This window comes from Heterodontus francisci, chromosome 4, assembly GCF_036365525.1.
Source record: "Heterodontus francisci isolate sHetFra1 chromosome 4, sHetFra1.hap1, whole genome shotgun sequence".
Lineage (NCBI taxonomy): Eukaryota > Metazoa > Chordata > Chondrichthyes > Heterodontiformes > Heterodontidae > Heterodontus > Heterodontus francisci.
Window position 1 is genome coordinate 172,469,264 of NC_090374.1, and position 25,908 is coordinate 172,495,171.

Below are 25,908 nucleotides of genomic sequence, written 5' to 3' on the forward strand. Positions count from 1 at the left end.
GAACATATTGGAATACCTGTTGAAGTAGTGGGAGTCTCCCCAATTAATGAAAGCTTTGCACTTTCCTCCAGAGGTGCAGGCCTCTCACTTTCAGGATCAGGATGAGCTGGTTTGTCTTTGATGTCCTCTTTGTGTTCTTGTGTAAGCACTGGTTTTGGGCTAGGTTCAGGCTTGGCTTCTGGCTTTGGAGTATGCTTGTTACTTGTTCCACCAGCCTTTGCCTTTCCTCCTCTTTTTCCCTTTGATTCTGCCCTGTGAATCAGTGTGATATGGAATACAAAAAGGACATTTTTACTTTTTTTTGAAGCTGGTGAAATCTTGATGTATATAACAACACTCAGAAGTTTTTTTAAAAATAACAAACTTAAGGAAAGATTTGTTATCAACAATTGGTTGAGATCTTAGGAGAAATAGAGGTAGAAATTTATTTAAGGCGGAGGCACAAAACAGGCAGTATCGGATTGGTGGCCCATTATACAGAGCGCTTGATATTAAGTTCCATTGCGGTCAATGGAATTTACAATGTTGAGGTCACTTGAGGGGTAGAGATTTTAGTGTTAGAGGGAAATTCAGTGAAACTAAATCTTAGTAAAATGGGAGCAGTAAAACATGAAACAAAGATCTTAATATTCTGACAGAAAGGCGAGGACTCATGCCTCAGATGTTGAACAATGCAGACTAATTTGGTAAAAAACGCAAAATACTACAGATGCTAGAAATCTGAAATAAAAACAGAAAATACTGAAATATCATCAGGTCAGGCACCATCTCTGGAGAGAGAAACAGAGTTAACCTTTCAGGTCAATGACTAGAACTCATTCCAACGAAAGATCAACAACCTGAAACAGTTAACTGTTTCTCTTGCCATAGATGCTGCCTGACCTGTTGAGTATTTCCAGATTAACTTGGTACCTTTACCATATGTAAGATATTTGACTTACATTAAGTTAATTAATTAATAAATAAAACACAGGATTGGTTCCTTTTAACTAATTGTTGCTCCAAAAATATCTCAGGTGAAGAACCTTAGCTAAGGATTCACTGCAGAAGAAAATTAATGTTAATTGACTGGAGATCATTTCACCCTCTTGGTACATTACACACTCTGTAGTGAGCTTTTCCTTCTTCTGAAGACTTGAACGCATGTGAGAGCAGCAGGGAGAAGAAGATCCCAAACAGTGTAGGTGCGAGAACACAGCCCTGTTTCACGCCACTCAGGATAGGAAAGGGGTCTGATGAGGCGCCGCTATGCTGAATTGTACCTTTCATATTCTCATGGAATGAGGTGATGATACTTAGTAGCTTTGGTGGACATCCGATCTTTTGCAGTAGTCTGAAGAGATCACGTCTGCTGACGAGGTCAAAGGCTTTGGTGAGATCAATGAAAGCAACGTAGAGGGGCATCTGTTGTTCACGGCATTTCTCCTGTAGCTGGCGAAGGGAGAACAGCATGTTAATGGTCGATCTCTCTGCTCGAAAGCCACACTGTGCCTCAGGGTAGACACGCTTAGCCAGCTTCTGGAGCCTGTTTAAAGCGACTTGAGCGAAGACTTTCCCCACTATGCTGAGCAGGGAGATTCCACGGTAGTTGTTGCAGTCACCGTGGTCACCCTTGTTCTTATAGAAGGTGATGATATTGGCACCGCGTATGTCCTGAGGTACTGCTCCCTCATCCCAGCACAGGCAAAGCAGTTCGTAGAGTGCTGAAAGTATAGCAGGCTTGGCACTCTTGATTATTTCAGGGGTAATGCCGTCCTTCCCAGGCGCTTTTCCGCTGACTAGAGAATCAATGGCATCACTGAGTTCCGATTTTGTTGGCTGTACATCCAGCTCGTCCATGACTGGCAGAGACTGGGCTGCATTGAGGGCGGTCTCAGTGACAACATTTTCCCTGGAGTACAGTTCTAGATGGTGTTCCACCCAGCGGTCCATTTGCTTGCGTTGGTCAGTGATTGTGTCCCCTGATTTAGATTTGAGGGGGGCGATCTTCTTGATGGTTGGCCCAAAAGCTCTCTTAATGCCATCATACATTCCTCTGATGTTTCCGGTGTCAGAGGCCAGCTGAATATGACTGCATAGGTGTTGCCAGTAGTCATTTGCACAGCGCCTGGCTGTTCTTTGTGCAGCGCTTCTGGCTGCTTTAAGTGCTACGGATGTTAACTCACTGGGGGCTTTCTTGTAGTTCAGCAGTGCAATGCGCTTAGCGGCGATGACAGGTTCCAGCTCTTCAAAGTGAGACTGAAACCAGTCTGCATTCTGCTTCACACGTTTGCCAAAGGTGGTTATTGCTGAGTCATAGATGGCGTCTCTGATGTGGGCCCACTTGGTCTCTGCATCCCCTGTGGGAGTGTTTTGAAGGGCTTTTTCAAGTGAATTTAGAAACTTATATAACAGCTGTGGATGAGAAATTCTGTTAGTGTTGATGCGCGGGTGGCCCTTCTGCTTGGAGTGATGCAGCTTCTTTGGTTTGAGTCTAACCTTGCTGCACACCAGGGAGTGGTCGGTGTCGCAGTCCACACTGTGGAAACTGCGTGTGATTTGAACGCTTTTTAAAGAGGCTCGCCTTGTGACGATGAGGTCCAGCTGGTGCCAACGACGTGATCTTGGGTGCCTCCAAGAAACCTGACAGGGTTTAGTGTGAAAGAACGAGTTGGTGATGCAGAGGTTATGATAGGTACACAACTCAAGCAGTCTCTGTCCATTCTCATTCATTCTTCCAATGCCATAGCACCCAAGGCAGGAGGGCCATGAGTCATGGTCGGCCCCAACCCTGGCATTAAAGTCCCCCAGCAGGAACAGGTGTTCGGTATTGGGGATGCTACTAATGATATTATGGAGTTCCTCGTAGAACTGGTCTTTAGCTTCATGTGGGGAGCAGAGTGTTGGTGCATAGATGCTGAGTAGGTGTACTGGACCAGAGGCGGTGAACAGTCGGATGGACAGTATGCGTTCTGAGCCATTTGAAGGTGGCTCTATCATGCTGAGCAAAGAGTTTCTGATGGCGAAGCCCACTCCATGCTGTCTTGGTTCTTCAGGATCCCTACCCTGCTAGAAGAAGGTGTAGTCTTGCTCTCTTAGAGACCCACTCGCAGGGAGGCGTGTCTCCTGAAGTGCTGCAATGTCCACATTGAGTCTGCTGAGCTCGTTGTTAATGATGGCGGTCTTCTGAGAATCGTTGATTTGTGTAAGGTCTTCCAACAGGCCAGGATACATAGTTCTGATGTTCCAGCTTGCAAAATGAAGGGCTGGTACTTTCTTTCCTTTTTTTGTCGTGCTGTTTGGTGCGGTGTTACAGTCCATTTGTCGGGCAATGACCCTGAGCTCCAAACACCCATTGAAGCAGGTGGACTGTGGCGGGACCTTACTGACCAGGGGCTGTCTGGTTTGAGGCGGGCGGTAGCTGTCCAGTGAGATGCGATGACGTCTCCCACCGACAAAGGCAACCCGTGGCGCCCAATCTCTACGCCAATTGAGCTGGACTTATAACCCATAACTGCTGCCTTCCGTGTTGTTTTGGTCGCTGTGAGGCGACTATGGAGTGACCTCTCCATGGTGCATGCCTGGGCGGATGTATGGAGGTTGTGAGTTGCCCAAGCGTCAAAACCCCTCGCTCGGCCTTTCTGGTACCAAAATACGGAAAGTCCTCATCAGGGAACTCCTCTTTGCTGACGATGCTGCATTAACATCTCACACTGAACAGTGTCTGCAGAAACTCATCAACAGGATTGCGGCTGCCTGCAACGACTTTGGCCTAACCATCAGCCTCAAGAAAACGAACATCATGCGACAGGACGTCAGAAATGCTCCATCCGCCCTTGTTCGGTGGAGAGAAACATCTGTTGACTTTTTTTATTAAAATAAAACCACACAGTTTGTATATGCTCTGGAAGTGGTTCAAGAGTTCACCTACCTAGGCTCAACTATCACCAGTAACCTGTCTCTCGATGCAGAAATCAACAAGCGCATGGGAAAACCTTCCACTGCTATGTCCAGACTGGCCAAGAGAGTGTGGGAAAATGGTGCACTGACACGGAACACAAAAGTCCGAGTGTATCAAGCCTGTGCCCTCAGTACCTTGCTCTATGGCAGCGAGGCCTGGACAATGTATGTCAGCCAAGAGCGACGTCTCAATTCATTCCATCTTCGCTGCCTCCGGAGAATCCTTGGCATCAGGTGGCAGGACCGTATCTCCAACACAGAAGTCCTCGAGGCGACCAACATCCCCAGCATATACACCCTACTGAGCCAGTGGCGCTTGAGATGGCTTGGCCATGTGAGCCGCATCGAAGATGGCAGGATTCCCAAGGACACATTGTACAGCGAGCTCGTCACTGGTATCAGACCCACCGGCCGTCCATGTCTCCGCTTTAAAGATGTCTGCAAATGCAACATGAAGTGCTGTGACATTGATCACAAGTCATGGGAGTCAGTTGCCAGTGATCGCCAGAGCTGGCGGGCAGCCATAAAGGCGGGGCTAAAGTGTGGCGAGTCAAAGAGACTTAGCAGTTGGCAGGAAAAAAGACAGAAGCGCAAGGGGAGAGCCAACTGTGTAACAGCCCCGACAACCAATTTTATCTGCAGCACCTGTGGAAGAGTCTGTCACTCTAGAATTGGCCTTTCTAGCCACTCCAGGCGCTGCTTCACAAACCACAGACCACCTCCAGGCGCTTACCCATTGTCTCTCGAGACAAGGAGGCCAAAGAAGAAGAAGGAGTGAGCTTTTAATTGGATGATAGAAAGGTAATCAAAACACAGTAGGAAAAATGCAAACAAACTAAAATAAATATTTATTCAGATTAAATGTGTCTGGTTTGTATTCTGCATATTTAATTGTGTAATGTATTTGACTCTACCATATCACTAAACACAAAAAGTAGTGATGCAGGTTATTCTTACTTACTTATGCAACTACTCACCAATAACCTGCTCACCGATGCTCAGTTTGGGTTTTGCCAAGGCCACTCAACTCCAGACCTCATTGCAGGGTTGGTCCAAACAGGGACAAAAGAGCTGAATTCCCAAGGTGAGGTGAGAGTGACTGCTCTTGACATCAAGGCAGCATTTGACATAGTGTGGCATCAAGGAGCCTTAACAAAATTCAAGTTAATGGAAACTGGGGGAAAACTCTCCACTGGTTGGAGTCATACCTAGCACAAAGGAAGATGGTTGTGGTTGCTTGAGGCCAATCATCTCGGCCCCAGGACATTGCTGCAAGAGTTCCTCAGGATAGTACTCTGGGCCCAAACCTTCACCTGCTTCATCAGTGACCTTCCCTCCAACATTGTTCTATTCCAGAAAGCCAGTTGGTGAAGGATGATACTGGAGCCAATCTTTACTCAGTCTTACATTTATTTGCAGTGTGAAACATTACAAGCATATACCTCCTACTCAAACACACCACAGTTTCAGTAAGTGACTCTTTAAATGCGCTCAAGTGAAATCCCAATTAATGTCCTCCACCTGCATATAATTAAACACAATTGATATACAATTAATAAACATAAGGTCAGAAGTGGAGATGTTTACTGATTATTGCACAGTGTTCAGCACCATTCACAACTCTTCAGATACTGAAACAGTCCATGCCCACATGGAGCAAGAGCTGGATAACATTCAGGCTTGGGCTGTTAAATGGCAGGTAACATTCGCACCACGCAAGTGCCAGGGAATGACCATCTCCAACAAGAGAGAATCTAACCATCTCCCCTTGACATTCAATGGCATTACCATCGCTGAATCCCGCACTATCAACATCCTGGGGGTTACCACTGACCAGAAACTGAACTGGAGGAGCTATATAAATATCGTGGCTACAAGAGCAGGTCAGAGGCTAGGAATTCTGCAGCCTGACCTCTTGACTCCCCAAAGCCTGTCCACTATCTACAAGACACAAGTCAGAAGTGTGTTGGAATGCTCTCCACTTGCCTGGATGAGTGCAGCTCCAGCAACACTCAAAAAGCTTGGAACCATGCTTTATTAGCAGCCCATCCACCACCTTAAATATTCACTCCCTCCACCATCAGTGCACAATGGCAGAAGTGTGTACCATCTACAAGATGCATTTCAGAAACTTGCCAAGGCACCTTCGACAGCACCTTTCCAAACCCGCGACCTCTACCACCTAGAAGAACAAGGGCAACAGACAAAGGGAACACCATCACCTGCAAGTTCCCCTCCAAGTTACAAAACATCCTGACTTGGAACTATACTGCTGTTCCTTCACTGTCGCTGGGTCAAAATCCTGGAACTCCCTCCCGCACCGCACTGTGGGTGTACCTACACCACATGCACTGCAGCAGTTGAAGAAGGCAGTTCACCACCACCTTCTCAAGGGCAATTAGGGCCAGGCAATAAATGCTGACCTTGCCAACGACGCTCACATCCCATGGATTAATTTTAAAAAAGTCGCAAGCCCCATTTGGAGCACTGCATGCAATTCTGGTTGCCATGTTAAGAAAAGGATTTCGAGACACTGGAGAAGGCGTAAAAATATTTACAGAGGTGATACCAGAACTGTGAGGTTATACGTATCAGGAAAGGAAGAACAGTGACTGGGACCCTTTTCTCTTGAAAAGAGAAGTCTAAAGGATGACCTAATCGGGGACTCACAAAATTATGAAAGGTTTTGACAGAGTTGACACAGAGTGGGTGTTTCTACTTGTGCGGAAGAGCAAAACTACAGGCAATCAATATGATAGTCACCAAGAAATCAAATAGGGAATTCAGGAGGAATTTTATGACCCAGAGAGTGGTGAGAATATGGAACTCGCTAACACATGGAGTGATTGAGCCAAATAGCATAGATGCACTTAAGGGGAAGCTAGATAAGCATTTGAGGGAGAAGGGAATAGAGGTTTATGCTGATAGATTTAGATGAGGAAGGATGGGAGGAGGCTCGAGTGAAGCATAAATGCCAACATGGACTAGTTAGGCTGAATGGCCATTTTTTGTGCTCTATATTCTATGCAATTTTATGTTATATGATATCTTTGTAGACTTTGGGTTACAAAGTATTTAAGGGTCCTTGATGTAGTATAAGGATCTGAAAGGATTAATGTTGAGAGAGTCTAAAGAATACCTCCTACCATGATGATGTAAGAGATCACATGTGAGAGAGACTCAAAGATAGATGCAGTGTGGCTTTGGAGGAGTCACACAGACTGGTGTGAATTGTAAATAGTTATAATGCAATAAAGGTTAATGTTCTAACAACTCCAGCTTAAAAACCTCTCTCGCTAGACTAACTAAGGTGGCAGCATACCGAACAAGCATATAATATGGTGATCAGTGGCGAGATCGAGAACAACAGTAGTTCTTATCATCCTGCACCCTGAAGAAGAATTTGAAGCAACTAACTGAAAAAGGGCTGCCCCGAAAAAAGCGCAAAAATAAAACTGCAGAACCTGAGAAGAGCCTGTGGAAGACTCCAGACACGGGAATCAGGGAATCGGTGGTTAGAAACCTGGTCCAGCGTTCTCAGGTTTCCAGTCAGAGAACCAAGCAACATTCCAGGATCTGGTGAGAAACCCTGAAAGAAAGTAAAAGATTTTGTCCCTAATGGCATTAGTCAGGCATCACCAGGAAAGTCCTTAGCGAGGGCTGATCCGAGATTGGTGCCATTACATGTGGCATCTGGAGCGAGAGAAATAAAAATCAAGCAACAAGGCTGCAAATACTTGATTCTCCATGAGAAGGGAGTTAAAGGAGTATAGCAGTAACGCTATACAACTGAGTTTAATACAAGGAGCAAATTAATCCTTAGTCTAGTGGCGAGATTTCAAAGGCTGAAAAATTGGCTATAGTGGGAATCAACGCAGAGCTGAAAAAGCGTGGGAAACTTCCACTACTGGAGGGAAAAGCTCAAAAGTGAAAGCAGAATAAATTGAAGCAATGAAGCTTACATTCTCAATTCCAGATCGATTAGGATACATGGAAGGGCCAAATCAAACTCAAAATTGGTCGCTCTGGCTAAAAGGTTTTCTCAGATACTGAATTGCTTCGAAGTTAGACAGCCAGTCTAAGCAGAGCAAGTGACGACATTGTTGTACTCTATTGGGGCTATAGCAGATGATGTGATTGCAAGACAAGGTATGAATGAGATATCTGCCAAATTCAAGGAAGTTTTAAAAGCTTTTAATTCTTATTTCAACTTGCAGAGGAATAAAATTCTACAAAGACCAAGATTCAACAAAAGGGTCCAGAAGCCAGGAGAAACAGTCGATAATTTTATCACTGCCCTTCACAGGCTAGCTGAAGGATGTGAATATGGAGTCCATAAAGCTGAATTGATAAGAGATCACTGTGAGAACAAAATAAAGCTACAGTCGGACTTCGTCTCTCTTTGTGCAACTAATGGGATCCAACAGTCGCATTGTTGTGGGTATTGCTGATGAATCTCTAATTCAATTTATTATAATTAATGAAGATCTCACCCTGGACAAAGCTATTCAGCTGGTGAGACAAGCAGAGGGCCAGAGGAACAACAGAGCAATCTTGCGAGGTGAAGAAAGAAGCTTGGTTCAGGAAACCTCCGGCAATCGTACAGTTCCTTAAGAAGCGGGCTGAAAAAGAGGTACCATGAGAAAAGGTACACTGGGGGGGGTGGGGGGTGGGAGGGGGGAGGAAGTGGGTGGGGAAGCAAAAAACATCATTAAACCCTGCCAGCGATGTGGTGCCTAAAGTACCCACAGGTGCAAACAGTGTCCCGCCAATAGAGAAGAATGCTTCCACTGTAGGAAAATAGGGCATTTTGGTAAAATCTCGACTCCCTCAAATTTTAAAGAAAAAGTATTCAAGAACAGAGTGATTAACAAATTTAAACAACTTCCTTCAGGAGAGCAATCGAAACACTTTCTTGGTGAGATCAATGATCCGAATCAGACATTTTGGTCTGCAGATATATATGTCACTAATTTAAAACTCGACACCAGAGCAAGTGTAACAGTCTTATCAGACAAAGAGCTGTGGTTATCAACACACTTTCTGCAACCTACAGAAACTCAGATACATGGCTCAGGAGGGGTTGCACTTGAAGTAAAATGTAAGTTACAGGTAACACTTCAGTACAAGGGAAAGCAGATATTAGAAACACTGTATGTCCTAAGAAATCAGGAGTTCTCTCTCTTAAGTCGAAGAGCTTGTATTGACCTTCATCTTATAAAGAAAGTAGAAGAAGTTAAGCAACAAGAATCGGGGAGTCACTTCCAAGAGGAATTCCTGAAATTGTTTGCTGGTCTAGGGAGACTGAAGACCAAATATAGTATTAATTTCAGAGAGATGCTAAATCAGTTTGTCTTTTCATGCCTAGGAAGATTTGGAGCAAGTCCAACATCAAATAGAAGACATGGCCAGGATGGGAGTCATTTATCCTATTACTGAACCTACAGAATGATGTTCGGGAATGGTTCCAGTTCCTAAACCTAACCATGATCTTCACGCTTGTGTAAACTTAACTCAATAAGGCTGTGACATGAGAAGCCCATCCAATGTCCTCAGTGGACGTAAGTTTGGCAAAGTTACCCAAAAGTACTGTCTTCATGAAGCTTGATGCGAATAGTGCAAGTGCAAATTGGCAAGTTCCATTCAATATGAAGTCAGGATTATTGACTATCTTCATTACTCCATTTGAAAGATATTGTTTAACTGTCTTCCATTTGGCATCATATCAGCACTGGAAATATTACAGAACTATGTTGAATATTCTACAGGGCCTTGAAGGTGAAATCTGCCATATGAACGACATCTTAGTTCATGGGGAGTCCATTGAAGAACATAACATAAGGGGTAGAGTGGTTTTGATTCATCTGCAGGATGAGAAGTGTGAGTTTTCAAAAATGTCCATTCGTTTTTTAGGACATTTCATCAGCAATAGTGGCATAATGGCAGACCTGCAAAAGACAAGAGCCATTAGCGAATTCCCACTTCCAACTTCTGTCCATGATCTTCAACAGTTTATTGGCATGGTCAATAAGTTGGCAAAATTCCTACCTAATTTAGCACAAGTTACTGAGTTTTTATGACAACTATAAAGGAAAGTTCAAGCATGGTGCTGGGATGCACATCAGAAACAAGCATTTCAAAGGATCAAGGAGATGCTGATTTCGCCGGATGTTTAGCTCATTATAACCCTTCACTTCCAACCAAAACAGCAGCTGATGCTTCATCCACATGGATTGGGGCAGTCCTTTTCCAAGAATAGCCAGATGGAAATCGAAGACCTGTTTATTATGCGTCACGAGCATTGTCTGACACGGAGATGAGAGACGCTATGATAGAGAAATAAGCTCTCGCAGTCACCTGGGCTTGTGAGAAGTTTTCAAACTACATTATCGGCTTAAAGGTTATTATAGAGACAGACCACAAACCTCTAGTTTCCTTACTCGATGAAAAGGAACTCGCTGGGATGCCACCACGGAATCCAGAGATTCCGGTTGAGGTTAATGAGGTTCATGTACGAAACGGGATACATACAGGGTAAGCAACAAATGACAGCAGGTGCATTGTCCAGAGCTATGGTCAACTATCCTACTTAACAGGATGTCAACTTTATTAACGAAATTGAGTCATGTTCCCAGGTCACTGCATCACAATGACCAGCAAGTTCAAATAGACTCCAACAAATAGACTCAATAGGCGCAGAGGCAAGATGAAGAATGTATCTATATCCACCAGTATTGCAAGCAAGATTGGCCACAAGAGTCCCAAGGGGAAGAGAATGAAAATCTTCTTCGAACACAGAAAACAGTTTACCTTAGTGGATGATTTGCTGGTATATGACGAGAGATTGATGATTCCACAGTCACTGCAGGAAGATATCTTGGAGAAAACACACCAGGGTCATATGGGCATAACTAAATGTAGAGCACGGGCTCAGGCGTCTATGTGGTGGCCAAGAATATCGAAAGATATAGAAGAAATGATCTCAAATTGTGATGTATATGCATTTCACAGACAAGATCAGAGAGAACTCTTACTTTGACCCAATTCCCAACTGGATCGTGAGAACGGTTGGAGATGGATTTATTCTTCTTTGATGGAAAATCCTATCTAATTATAGTCGATTACTTTTCAAGGTGGATTGAGGATAAACGTATGTACACAACAAAAATTGAAGAAGTCATCAGAGTTTTCCAGGAAATTTTCACAGCACAAGGTTTACCTGATCAGATAGTATCTGATAATGGACCAGAATTTGCAAACGATTACTTTATGCACTTTGCAGAAAACTGTGGATTTGTACATCTAACAAATTTCCCTAGATAGCCACAATCTAATGGAAAGCTGAGCAAGGAGTCAGAGCTATTGTGTTAAGGAAAAATCTAAATTTTCAAACAGCACTTCTGAACTACAGAATTACTCAATTGTTATGCAGATTAGCACCATCCGAACTGTTAATGGGAAGAAAACATAGAACACAACTTCCAATCCTACCCAATAAGTTACTTCCAGGATTACAAAGCAAGGATTATCAAAGAGTTCAAGACAAAGAAAAGTCTTACCGAAAGAGACAAACTCATAATTATAACAGGAAATACCGTACCAGGAACCTACCAAAGTTGTCAGAAGGGCAAAAGGTATGGGTACGAAACCAAAGCAGAGAAGGAGCAATTCTCCAATGAGAGGAAAATCAAGAGCGATCTTATTTATTAAGAACTTCAGAAGGTACTATAAGAAGAAACAGGAGCAATCTTATTCCTATTCATCAAAGACATCAATCGGTCATGCATTTGGACGAGTCAGATGTTGAAACTGAAATTCAGAAAGCGCCGGATACTACAAACTTCAATGATAGCCTTCCAAGTCAAGAGACACAAAATCAGAGAAAGATTACTAATCTGTGGTGTCAAATGGGATGCTGATTCACTATTACTGGTTTCTGTACTATTGGTGCTAACTGATTTCATCCCCCTTCTATCCTGATGGTGGTTGATGAAATTGAGGGCTGAATTTTACACCCCCCCACCCCCCCGCAAAGAGCGGGATGGTGGTGGGGGTGTAAAATGGAGTGGGAGGCTCTGGGGGCCCCTCCTGACCCACTCCCACCTCCACCGCCACTTTACACAGGGCGGCGGTGGCGAAAAATGGCCTGCCTGCCCCAGGCCAATCAAGACCCTTAAGTGGCCACTTAACATCCACTTAAGGGCCATCGCCCGCCTCCATGGGGATTTTATGCGTGGCAAGCGGGCATCCTAGACCCGAGAAAAGCCACCTGACAAAAGCAGACGACTTTCTGACGGCCTGGGGGGGACCCTCATGATCGAGCACCCTGTGCCTGACACAGGGTCACCCCCAATGCCCCAACCACCCAACACACCCCCGCCCTGCCCCGTCCCCCCATCAACCACCTTTGCCTCGCCGGGGCCCGAGTGATCACCCCGGCGAGGCAACCAAAACTTACCTGGGCCCCAACATCTTCTTCACAATGCTGGGTGCAGTCCCAGCAGTGGCCACTGCTACCGGTGGCACTGTTGGGACAGAGAGCTGCTGGCCCGCTGATTGGCTGGCAGCTCTATTAGGCAGGACTTCCTACCTCAAGCAGGTGGCAGTCCCACCTCAGACCAATTAAAGCCCAGGGACCCGCAAAATACAGGTCAGATCCCCAGGCCAGGCAGAAGCGGGTTCACCACCGACCTTCAGTTGGTGGACGGTTCCCATCTGCCTAGTGTAAAATCCTGGCCTGAGATACGGTTACATGGATACCAGTAGCTTGCAGTTAAATGACCCACATAAAAGGCTGGTTAACAAAATGGAATAGGAGGGTCAGTGTCCGATTGGATAAAAAATTGACTTCAGGATAGAAAACAGTGAGTTGTCGTAAATGGTTGTTTTTCAGACTGGAGGATGGTCGACAGTGGTGCTCCCCAATGATCAGTGCTGGGACCACAGCTTTTTTTTCTAAATATAAATGACTTGGATCTTGGAATACAGAGTAGAATCTCAAAATTTGCTGATGACACCAAACTTGGAGGCAAGGCAAACAGTGAGGATGATATGAACCACCTGCAACAGAACATAGATAGGCTCGCAGAATGGGCAGAGAGGTGGCAGATGGAATTTAATACTGACAAATGTGAGGTGATGCATTTTGGCAGAAGGAATAGGCAGAGGCAATATATACTTCATGGCATAGGTCTAAAGAGTGTGTAGGAAGAGAGGGGCCTGAGGGTGCTTGTGAATCGATCTTTGAAGATTTGGGACATATTGAGAGAGGGGTTAGTAAAGCATATGGGATCTTGTGCTTTATAAATAGAGGCATTGAGTACAAAAGCAGGGAGGTTATGCTGAACCTTCATAAAGCTCTGGTTAGGCCCCAACCGGAGTATTGCATTGGTTAGGCCCCAACCGAAATATTGTATCCAGTTCTGGTCACCACACTTCAGGAAGGATGTGAGGGCCCTTGAGAAGGTACAGAGGAGATTTACCAGAATGGTTCCAGGGATGGAGGATTTTAGTTACAAGGTTAGGTTGGAAAAGCTGGGTTTGTTCTCCTTAGAACAAAGGAGATTGAGGGGACATTTAATAGAACTATACAAGAACTATACTAGATAAGTAAGACAAGGAATAACTGCTCCCATTAACAAATAGTGCAAGGATTAGGGGACACAGATTGAAAGTTTTGGGTAAAATATGCAAGGGGAATATGAGGAAGCACTTTTCTGCACAGCAGGTGGTATTGACCTGGAACTCGCTGCCCACAAGGGTGGTGGAAGCGGAGGCGATCAATGACTTCAAGAGGAAGTTGGATGGCTACCTGAGAGAAATAGACTTGCAGTTCTATGGGGATTGAATGGGGGAGTGGGACAGACTGCATAACTCCATGAAGAGCCGGAATGAACTCAAAGGGCCGAATGGCCTTCTTCGGTCCTGTAAATGACTCTATGACTCTTCTGCATCTGACAACAACAAGATCAGGTTGAGTTGTGAAGCTTCCTGACAGAGTGAATCTATGAATTCAGAGACTTGGGGGGAGATGGAGTAGTATGGAAATAAAAAAGTGAATGTATGTAAGGATCTGAAAGGGTTAATGTTGAGACAATGTAAAGAATACCTCCTATCACAATGATGTAAGAGATCACATGTGAGAGAGACTTGAAGATAGATGCAGCGTGGCTTTGGAGCAGTCATACAGACTGGTGTGAAGTGTAAATAGTTATCATGCAAAAAAGGTTAATCTTCTAACTACTCCAGACTAAAGAATCTCTCTAGCTAGACTAAGGTGGCAGCATGCTGAACAAACATATAACACCTGATATTTTTATATATATTGCCAAGATATGTAATCTCCCTTTCCTGGTCACTTCAGAAAAATAGTTCAACGGTCATGAATTATTTTCATACGAGTCTGTAATATGTCAAGGGAAAGACATTAAATTGGATATCAATGTAACTATCTTTCAATGGAATATCTTCAGAATTCTGATAAAACAATTTCAACATATTTTCCCCAAGTGTCATAAATAAAATATTTCTGCCCTTGCTTAAAAAACATAGGGGGGGATTTTTATCCTGGTGGCAGGGGTCTCGACATCTGTAGATCTTTGCGTCACCTGTTCGAAGAAGGCCTGCTGAATTTAGTGACAATCAGACACATAAGTGGACAGCAGGGGGCCTTCCACGGGATCAAGGACCCCGTCGCTGGAAGTCCCACACTTGCAGAGCTGCCAGCCAATCAGAGGCTTTCACAGGCCTTCCCGCCCCAGACTAAATTTTGGCAGAGGCAGGATGGTGGTGGGAACAGCCCCCTCGCACCACCCCCCCCCCCACCCAACCCCACCATCCCACCCAATTTTATGCTGTCCCCGCCTCCAAACCCCCCATAGATGCTGTAAATACAGCTCTTGAAAATCAGCAACAACTTTCAAAAACTATAACTTAAGAAAAGAATTAATAGCATGTTTTTAAAAACCAGGACTTCTGAAAGCATGCCCTAATTTCAAATAGTTTGTAAATTTACTTTTATAGCTGCATATACTCAAGACTGAACCTAGAATCTAAGTCTGCGCATTCTTCTATTTGTGAATCAAACCCCTTTATTGTCCCTTTATACCACTGGCTGGTTCAGCCAGCATGAAGAAATAAAATATGGATATGGGAATGGTAGCACAGGAATTATGTTCCTAGACTAGTAATCTGAATGCATGGACGAATGAACAAGAGATGTGCATTCAAATCCCACCACGGTAGCTGGGGGATTTAAGCTCAGTTATTAAATAAATCTGGTATGGAAAGCTAGTATCAGTAATGATGACCATGAAGCTACTGGATTGTCATAAAAACCCATCTGGTTCACTAATATCCTTTAGGGAAGGAAATCTTCTGTACTTACCTGGTCTGGGCTATAGGTGACTCCAGCCCCACTGCAACACTCTTAACTACCAAATGAAATGGCCTGGCAAGCCACTCAGTTGTATTCAAGAAGGTGGCTCACCACCACCCTCTCAAGGGCAATTAGAGATGGGCAATAAATGCTGTTAGTGATGCCCACAACCCATGAACAAATAAAAAAAAGTTTTCAAAAATCTCCTGTTACTTGCCCTCCTTTTTAAGTGGAAGGCTATTTGCATGCATTGGTTCAAGAGAAAAAAATACTCTTTTCACCCTCCTTTCACCTTCCTGAGGAAAGAAGCAGGTTGAATGAATACAAACAGCTATGAGATCAGCATGCCTACAATTTTTCCCATAAAAAATTCATCCATGAATCTCACTTTGGGACTGATTTTGGGCTGTGAGCTCACACTCATCAGGAATTGGCTGACATTTGTTTCACATGGGACGCTTCCAGCCATCAGAGAGTGTAGACTTTCATCTGGTTAACTCAGATGGCTGTAAATCATCTTTCTTCATATCTCATGGTTAGTACATCACGCCTTACTTAATCACCCACTGTGAGGTTTTCTTCTCTTGAGCTTCCAGCTTCCTTTTCCTGAGCTTTTCACGGTCTCTCAAACGATGTGGAAGAACTCCTAGTGGGAAAAGAAATAAACTTTTCATGTGCTGTAAATTTTCTTATTCACATAACTTCTTGTTTCATGTGCTGTATTTTTCTCCGATATAGTCTTACATTTGGAGAGTGGGAACTCGTGTAATAAAAAATTACTCAATACCATTATGTTATCTTGCTAGCTTACCATTATAAATTGAATAATCTACCCTACTTTTTATGAAACTCCATCGTAATGCTTGATTTTGTATATAGTTTTGTGTGTAATTTTCTGATGTTGGTTACAAACTAAAATTGTCAATGCTTCAATACACCCATGAAATTCTGTTTTCTAGAAGCTGCTTGAGTATGATATAAATGCTTTGTTATTATTGTGTTCCATTCAAAATATGTATGAAGTCAAGTAGTACAGGACCAGAATATGATATCCCAAAGAAACAAAGGCTTGGATTTCACAGTCAGTGGCAAAATGACGGTGCTTGCCAATGACCTTGAAGAAAACTGCCCACAAAGATTTAGTAACAATTTCATTCTTTCATGATGTTAATTTCATTCTGGCATCTGCTATAGGGGATCTTTGGAGTCCAGTAAGAGTGATGTCATCAAAAAGGCTAAGCAGCCAATCACATTGAAGAATTCTCACAGACAGCAAGCCAGGAAATAGCAAGCAGGTTTTAGCATTCACTTTTTATAATTTTACAAAAAACGAATTAAAGGTTAGAACATACACATGGGATCAAAGTAGCAGTTAAAATATCATAAATAAACTTTAAAAAAAATTATTACTTTAAAAAGCGAAGGAAATTTTATCATGGAACGGAAAATTTGACATTTCACAAATATAAAATTAGATTTTCAGGACTTGAGAGGTTGTTCAGCAGTGGTTATGACTTTGTACACCATTAAAAACCTGGTTACACCTCATACAACAAGGCGTAAGTTTTTAGAAGGTTTTTGTAGTGAGACTACGAGTGTAATAGGTGGAAGTTCACGTCAATTCAGTGATTTCTAATTGATTTCCCTTTGCAAGAATGTGACAGTGCATCCTGTGGAGGAGTGGGGAATACTGACAGCAAAGTCTGGATTTCTGCGTTTAACTGCATGTGCGTATGCCAGAAGTTGCTGTCAGTTTCACAGCGTATTGACGGTGAATGTTGACTGTTTTGCCATATTTGCAACTGCAAAATCCAGGCCTCTGAAAACATCTGTTGCATATTAGAAGAGCTTGTGCTGCTCATTTCTTCTTGAGTGCAGGGAGAAAGCGTTAAACAATATGCTAAGTGAATGCTAATATGTAGATATTTAGATGCTTCACTGTATGGTCCAAATGGTAGTTAGCATTAAATTCCTAACACTTTGGGCCGAATTTTACCAGCCCCTCAACGCCGTGTCATGGCGCGGGAGCTGGTAAAGTTCTGCGGGGAGAGACCTGCCTCGAGAAGGGCCCACCGCATATTTCCGGCAGTGGGAGGATCACGGTGCGACCACACCTTCCCCCCCCACCCCCCCACCCCCACTGTTGCATGGCGGCAGGCCCTTCATCTAAATATGTAAATGAAGAATAATGTACTTACTGGCAGGCGGTAGCTGTCCCACACCGATTTTACGGCTGCCATTCATGCTCCATGCGCCTTCGGAACTCCATGCGGAGTTCCGAGGCAAGAACTTGGTGGGGAGGGGGAGTAATAAAATTTTCAGGGTGGGACGGGTGGAGGAGTGGGGAAATCAATTTTTATTGGATGAGGGGATGGAGGGAAGGGGTTACAGGCCAAATGTTAGACGTTTGGGGGGGTAAAGTTCGGGAAGGGAATAAAGTTTTTTCCGACATTAAGTGCCACTTAAATGACCATTGGGGGGATTTGGGAGGGGCCATCCACATCTATTATTTTTTAATAAAAATGTAACAATCCTGCACCTTTAAAAATTAAAAATAATTGTAAGGGCTTAAAGCCCTTTAAAAATGGTGCTGTCGCCTGTGTGGTGGCGCCGGACGCCGTTGCCTGGGACGCGGTGGTTGCACTCAACACGTCATTGGGGGCTGCCGCTCTGTCCCCTCTATTTAAATGAGACCCCGCGCGTTATATCCTGGTGGCTCCTCGGCGGCACTTCCGTGTCGGAAGGCAAGGGATTTGGGGAGTCAGGAGGTGAGTTACTCACCGCAGGATTCCTAGCCTCTGACCTGCTCTTGTAGCCATGGTATTCATATGGCTACTCCAGTTCAGTTTCTGGTTAATGGTAACCCCCAGGATGTTGATAGTGGGGGATTCAGCAATCGTAATGCCATTGAATGTCAAGAGGAGATGATTAGATTCTCCCTTGTTGGAGATGGTCATTGCCTGGCACTTGTGTGGCGCAAATGTTACTTGCCACCTATTAGCCTAAGCCTGGATATTGTCCAGCTCTTGCTGCATTTCTACACGGACTGCTTCAGTATTGGAGGAGTCCTGAATGGTGCTGAACATTGTGCAATCGTCAGCAAACATCTCCACTTCTGACCTTATGATTGAAGGAAGGTCATTGGTGAAGCAGCTGAAGATGGTTGGGCCTAGGACACTATCCTGAGAAACTCCTGCAGTGATGTCCTGGAGCTGAGATGATTGACCTCCAACAACCACAACCATCTTCCTTTTCACTGGGTACGATTCCAACCAATGGGCAGTTTTCTCCCTGATTTCCATTGACTTCAGTTTTGCTAGGGCTCCTTAATGCCATACTTAGTCAAATGCTGCCTTGATGTCAAGGGCAATCACTATCACCTCACTTCTTGAGTTCAGCTCTTTTGTCCATGTTTGAACCAAGGCTGTAATGAGGTCTGGAACTGAGTGACCCTGGGGGAAACCAAACTGAGCATCAGTGGGCAGGTTATTGCTAAACAAGTGCTGCTTGATAGCACTGTTAACCACACCTTCCTTCACTTTACTGATAATTGGGAGTAGACTGATGGAGTAGTCATAGGCCCGGTTGGATTTTTCCTGCTTTTTGTGTACGGGACATACCTAGGCAATTTTCCACAGTGCTGGATAGATGTCAGTGTTGTAGCTGTACTGGAACAGCTTGGCTAGGTTTGCAGCAAGTTCTGGAGCACAGGTCGAATGTTGTCAGGGCCCATAGCCTTTGCAGGATCCAGTGCCTTCAGTCGTTTCTTGGTATCACACGGAGTGAATCGAATTGGCTGATGTTTATGTTCCATGTTATCTTCTCAAGGGCAATTAGGGATGGGTAATAAATACCAGCCTTGCTAGCAATGCACACTTTCCGGGAATTAATAAATGAAGGTACTGAGGACAGTCCTCAGTACCTTGCTCTATGGCAGCGAGGCCTGGACAACGTATGCCAGCCAAGAGCGACGTTTCAATTCATTCCATCTTCGCTGCCTTCGGAGAATACTTGGCATCAGGTGGCAGGACTATATCTCCAACACAGAAATCCTTGAAGCGGCCAACACCTCCAGCTTATACACACTACTGAGTCAGCGGCGCTTGAGATGGCTTGGCCATGTGAGCCGCATGGAAGATGGCAGGATCCCCAAAGACACATTGTACAGCGAGCTCGCCACTGGTATCAGACCCACCGGCCGTCCATGTCTCTGCTATAAAGACGTCTGCAAACGCGACATGAAATCGTGTGACATTGATCACAAGTCGTGGGAGTCAGTTGCCAGCATTCGCCAGAGCTGGCGGGCAGCCATAAAGACAGGGCTAAATTGTGGCGAGTCGAAGAGACTTAGTAGTTGGCAGGAAAAAAGACAGAGGCGCAAGGGGAGAGCCAACTGTGCAACAGCCCCGACAAACAAATTTCTCTGCAGCACCTGTGGAAGAGCCTGTCACTCCAGAATTGGCCTTTATAGCCACTCCAGGCACTGCTTCACAAACCACTGACCACCTCCAGGCGCGTATCCATTGTCTCTCGAGATAAGGAGGCCCAAAAGAAAAAAAAAGAAAAAGAAAGAAATAAATGAAATAAATTTTAATGGATGTGAGGTTTTGCCAATCAGCAGGTGATGTGGTAGTTCCACCAGCTACCTCCCTGCACTCTGAAATCTGATTATCCAATTATCTTTGGACACGGAACAAGGGCCTTCCTGAAATGTTAGATATGAGGGACATGTACATATATCAAAATCAGCAATCTCCTACTCCTCCGTAGCTTCAACACTCACCATCTTACAGCTCACTGCATAACTTTGCACTGGCACTGTCCCAGAGGTTTATGCTACCAAAAGGGGACCAATGACGCCTTTGGCATGAGTATAGAATCCCTCAACTTTCTGCCGAAGATATGACAGCAAAGTGTAAGAAGTTCCAGGGAATTTCCATGCACCCACCCCCCAGCCCCTGAGGTTTATCATCAATGGCTCCTCTGTGCCAGTCAACAAAAAGGGTCTAGCTGGTGCTAGTGATGAGAATTCCATGTCCAAGTACAATAAGAATCAATGGTGTTCCCATCAGAGAATGCTTACATTTCTAGAGCACTTTCATGACATCAGGACATCCCAAAGCACTGTACAGCCAGAATAACTTTCCAACTTGCTGTAATGTAAGAAATGCACCAGCCATTTTGTGCACAGCAAGATCTCACAGACAGCAATGTGATAATGCCAGACCATCTGTTTTACTGATGTTGGTTAAGGGATAAATATTGGCCAGGAAACTGGGGAGAACTCCTCTAATCTTCTTCAAAAGAGTGCCATGGAATCTTTTATGACCACTTGAGAGGGTAGATGGGGCCCCAGTTTAACATCTTATTCAAAAGACAGCACTTCCAACAGTACAGCACTCTCTCAGTATTTCACTGGAAGTGTCAGCCATGATTTTTGTGCTTATGGCTCTCGAGCATGACTTGAATACACAACCTTCTAACTCTGAGGCAAAAAGCACTACTCACTGAGCCACAGCATAGCTAACTGTACCAGTCAACACCAAGTTAACCAATATTGCCTGAACCCTCATAATGGCTCATACAGTCAACTTCACTTGCATCAGAAACCTAGGTGGGGTGATACTAGCAAAAAGTCAAGTATGGGTGTGGCAACATTTTTGAAGTTATCTTGCTTTTCAGATAATTGCCACAAAATGCTACTGGTAGCACGAGGCAAGATCCCCTTCAGCATATTTTATATGTGTATTGTCATTATCCAACAAGCATCTGTGAAAATTATTTTGCTTAGAAAAGATTTAATCCTCCAAAACTAACGTATTTATTGAAAAGTATTCCTTGGTCACATTATTTATAATCTCTGTAACATATGTAACATTCTCTTTGAATAACACTGCATTTTATCTACATTAATACAATCCAAATTTTAACCCGGGCAAGTCCAAGGAATTCCAGATTCCTTTAGACAAGCATTTTAAAGTTTTTTAATCATACAGAAATTTCGTGAAAAGCTTCAGTGTGATAACGGCGTAAGAGCACAGTTGCACTCCCCATGCCGAGAAATTCGAACATAACTGATTTATGCAAAACATCACTACGTGTAAATTTCTTCAGTCAGCAGCACCGCTCCTGAGTTAGTTCCGCCGAAACCCCACTTGGCCCCTCGCCCATGTAATAGACCAGAGAATGCAAGTTTCCTGCATTTACGTCACTTTTGAATACGAATGAACTTACACCAAAAATTTTAGGTGCAGCAGGACCTGAAGCAGGGAGATGGAAACAGGGTGGGTAAATGGGAGGAAATATTTCTAATCACGTGGAGGATAAACATCAACATAGATTGATTAGGCCGAATGGCCTGTTTCCATGTTGTCACCTCATTGTCTTTCAATGTAAGTGACTATTTCTGGCACTTTATAACAATGTTTTAAAATTTCTTTTCACTGAGACCTGCACTGTATTTTCTCTATCTTTGAATGCTTTTTTAAAGGCACCAATATCTGTTATATTGTTACAATTCTGGGCACCACACTTTAGGAAATGTGTCAAGGCCTTGGAGACGGTGCAGAGGAGATTTAGATTAGATTAGATTAGATTAGAGATACAGCAGTGAAACAGGCCCTTCGGCCCACCGAGTCTGTGCCGAACATCAACCACCCATTTATACTAATCCTACACTAATCCCATATTCCTACCAAACATCCCCACCTGTCCCTATATTTCCCTACCACCTACCTATACTAGTGACAATTTATAATGGCCAATTTACCTATCAACCTGCAAGTCTTTTGGCTTGTGGGAGGAAACCGGAGCACCCGGAGAAAACCCACGCAGACACAGGGAGAACTTGCAAACTCCACACAGGCAGTACCCGGAATCGAACCCGGGTCCCTGGAGCTGTGAGGCTGCGGTGCTAACCACTGCGCCACTGTGCCGCCCAATACTAGGGTGATTTCATGGGTGAGGGACTTCAGTTATGTGTAGAGACTGGAGAAAGTGGCATTATTCTCCTTCGAGCAGGGAAGGTTAATAGAGGTGTCCTTTAAAATTATGATAGGGCAAGTAAGGAGAAACTGTTTCCTCTGGCATGAGAATCCCTAACAAGAGGTTATAGATTTAAAATAATTGTTATAGCAACTCGAGGGGAAATGAGGAGAAACTTCTTCACCCAGAGGGTTGTGAAGATCTGGAATGCACTGCCTGAAAGGATGATGGAATCAGATTCCACAGGAACTTTTAAAAGATAATTGGACATGCAGCTAAAGAGGATAAATTTGCAGGGTTATGGGGAAAAAGCTGGGGTGTGGAATTACATTGGATAGCTCTTTCAAAGAACCAACACAGGCACAATGGGCCGAATGGCCTCCTTCTGTGCTGTAACATTCTACAACTCTACTTTAAAAAGAGAAAAACTTTCACAATTGCATTTTCGCCTACATGCTGTGCATTTTGTGCGTCAATGCTGACGTGACAGCTTCAAACTTAAATTTCATAACAGGAAGATAAGGAAGAACCTAAAGGAGGAAGGTGACACATTTTCCACACTTTCTCCAGGCCCTGAATATTTATGCTGATTTCTGCTTCTTTTAAGCCAGCTTTTACACTGACCTAGGCGAATACAATTCTCAGAAAATTTCGAACTTGCCATCAGGAAGATCGCTGTAAACTGGGGCGTAAACTTTGTCAAAATTCCATCTATTTAGTTATTTTTATTCTTTCGTTGGATGCGAGTGTCACTGGCAAGGCCAGCATTTGTTGCCCATCCCTAATTGCTAGGCCATTTTTCAGAGGGCAGTTAAGAGTCAACCACATTGCTGTGGGTCTGGAGTCACATGTAGGCCCCTCAAGGTAAGGATGGCAGATTTCCTTCCCTAAAGGACATTAGTGAACCAGATGGGCTTTTATGAGAATGAATGATAGTTTCATGGCACCATTACTGAGATTAGCTTTCAATTCCAGATTTTTAAAAATTAATTAATTGAATTTAAATTCCTCCAGCTGTCATGGTGAGATTTGAACCCATGTCCCCACAGCACTAGCCTAGGCTTCTGGAATACTAGCTCAGTGACATTATCACCACACCACCATCTCCCCTATCATCACCATCTCAATGGAACAAAATGCACAGCAAGTCAAATTGGATGCAGCAGTTGAGATATCACCCTTGATGGGTTAGATGGCTTTTTTAAAGAATAGTACACCACAGAAGGAAGCCATTCGGCCCATCGAGTCTGTGCCAGCTCTTTCAAAGAACAATCCAGTTAGTCCCACTCCACCGCTCATTCACTATATCCCTGAAATTTCTTCCCCTTCAAATATTTTTCTCCTTTTAATAGAGCAGTAGTGAAAGGCAAAGCAACATCGGCAACATAAAATTGTAGGTGTATTCAAGATATGTAGAATCAGTCAATGACAAAATTCAAAAACTTGCATTTATATAGCACCTTTTAATGTAGTAAAACATCCTGAGGTGCTTCACAGTAGTGTTATCAAACAAAATGTGATAGCAAGCCACATAAGGACATTACAGAACAGCTTGGTCAAAGAGGTAGGTTTTAAGGAGTGTCTTAAAGGAGGACAGAGAAGTAGAGAGGTGGAGAGGTTTAGAGAGTGAATTCCAGAGCTTAGGGCCTGGGCAGCTGAAGCCACAGCTGCCAATAGTGGAGCAATTAAAATCGGGGATATGCAAGAATCCAGAATTAGATGAGTGCAAAGGGTTATGGGGCTGGAAGAGATTATAGAGGTAGGGAGGGGTAAGACCAATGAGGGCTTTGAAAACAAGAATGAGAATTTTAAAATCAAGATGTTGCTTGACTGGAAACCAACGTAGGTCATTGAGCACAGGGCTGATGGGTGAAGGGGACTTGGTGCGTGTTAAGACATGGACAGCAAAGTTTAGTTGACCTCAAGTTTACGGAGGCTAGAATGCAATTAAAATCAGGGATGTATAAAAGGCCAGAATCGGAGGAGCAAGGAAATCTCAGAGGGTTGGAGGGCTGCAGGAGGTTACAGAGTTGGGGATGGGTGATCAGACAATGAAAGCTGGGAAACCCAGAGGCCACTTGCTGCCACCAATTGAAAGGTGCCAGCAGCAAGATCTGACGTGGGGGTGGAGGGTGCGGTATTGCAAGGGTCTCGTGACTGGGTAGTAGGGGCAGAATCGAGGAGTAGCAGAAGCCTGGACATTCCTTCTGGATGGAGTATGGAGGAGCACTAACGTAAAGGTTCTGCTAAGGAAAGGTTTCCACTTAACCTTCAGTGGCCTCGATGGCTTCCCAACAGTTTTACCTGGGAAGGCACACGAAGTAGGCTTATTCAGGTGCAGGCTAAATATCATTGGGCTGCCAGTCACATCTAAACCGCAACGCTAAAATGGGGAATGGGTGGGATTGGAGACTCGCCATTTTAATTACTCCCTCACTCCTTTCCTGCCAACCAAGGAGAGGTAAAATCTTCCCCTGAAGATGTTGGCATTATCAATTGTGAAAGGATCAATCCTTATTTTAGATGATTGCTTTCCAGTAGGTTTCCTTTACTTTTAAATTAAAAGTGCGCCAGTGCTAATTTTACATTGTTAATTTTAACTAACGTTTATATAGCACACAACACAGTTTACTAAAACAGTACTATTTGTGCACAATCCTGCCACATATTTGCCATTATGTAGAAATATTATCACTAAGACTGAATTTTCCTCCTTGAAGTATCAGACATGATATAATTGTTATTACGTGAGTCTGGTGAAAACAATTAGTTATGTCCATTGCAATTAGTTGCATAGAATGGGACTGTACTACAACACATATTTCAAAATAACTCGTAGACTCAGAAATTAAAACCAACTAAACCACATCTAGCTTCCATTGTGACCATCAGAACTATGTGAAACCAGTTTTTGTTAGAAATCACCATTATTAACTAGATTATTATTCATTTTCATACTGCATATGCTCTCAAAATATTGTAAAATATTTGTGTTACTTCTACTGTATTGAACTTTGGAAGTATTTAACAACTAACGGAGGATCCAAAAGAACTAAATACCCAATGTGCTTTACTGCAGTAACAGCTACTGTCACTTTCTGTCATGAACAACTATATTACCTGGAATCTCCTGACCAGTGGTGTTCTGGCTACACTCAATTGTGTCCATTTCTCCACGTGCTGAGAATTCCTTTTCTTTTTGAAATTTCGAAGTAGAAATGTTTGAACAAGGTAGCGATGTCCTTTTTTCAAAATTGCATTAGGCGGTTTCAATGTTGACACCCACACAGACGTTGTTATCTAATGTGCACAAGCAGGATCGTAGCAGCATCCAATAACAATTTTTTTTATCACATGATGAAGGTATATTCTAGTGGCCCCATGATGAACGTCAAAATGAAAATGAATGTGGAAAAAGTGTCCACCAAAATATAAACTGCTTTAAGGCAGAGTTCGCCAATAGCTGTTGTTGTCTGGTGTACTGACCTCTACCTTGCAGAGGCTGAGCACTAACTCTCAGACACTTCTTCCTACCTCCCCCTGGACCATGACCCCACCACCGAACATCAAGCTACTGTCCACAGGACTCACTGACCTTATCTCCTCCG

At 43.8% G+C, this 25,908-nt stretch overlaps 1 protein-coding gene across 2 annotated transcripts in view; it reads right to left on the bottom strand.

The window, feature by feature from the left end:
• The window catches only part of hemgn (hemogen), a 29,681-nt gene extending 3,980 nt beyond the window's left edge, over window positions 1-25,701 (bottom strand). Inside the window, exons 1-3 of one of the 2 annotated variants that reach the window (XM_068030544.1) lie at window positions 25,421-25,701; window positions 15,884-15,962; window positions 17-252 (exon numbers count right to left, since the gene is read on the bottom strand). In XM_068030544.1, coding sequence (XP_067886645.1) covers window positions 17-252; window positions 15,884-15,962; window positions 25,421-25,469 — 364 coding nt within the window. In that variant the 5' untranslated portion in view covers window positions 25,470-25,701. Of the gene's footprint in view, window positions 1-16; window positions 253-15,871; window positions 15,963-25,420 lie in introns of both variants that reach the window. The other variant, XM_068030543.1, reaches the window with a different exon arrangement.
• Between the last annotated feature and the right edge of the window lie 207 nt (window positions 25,702-25,908).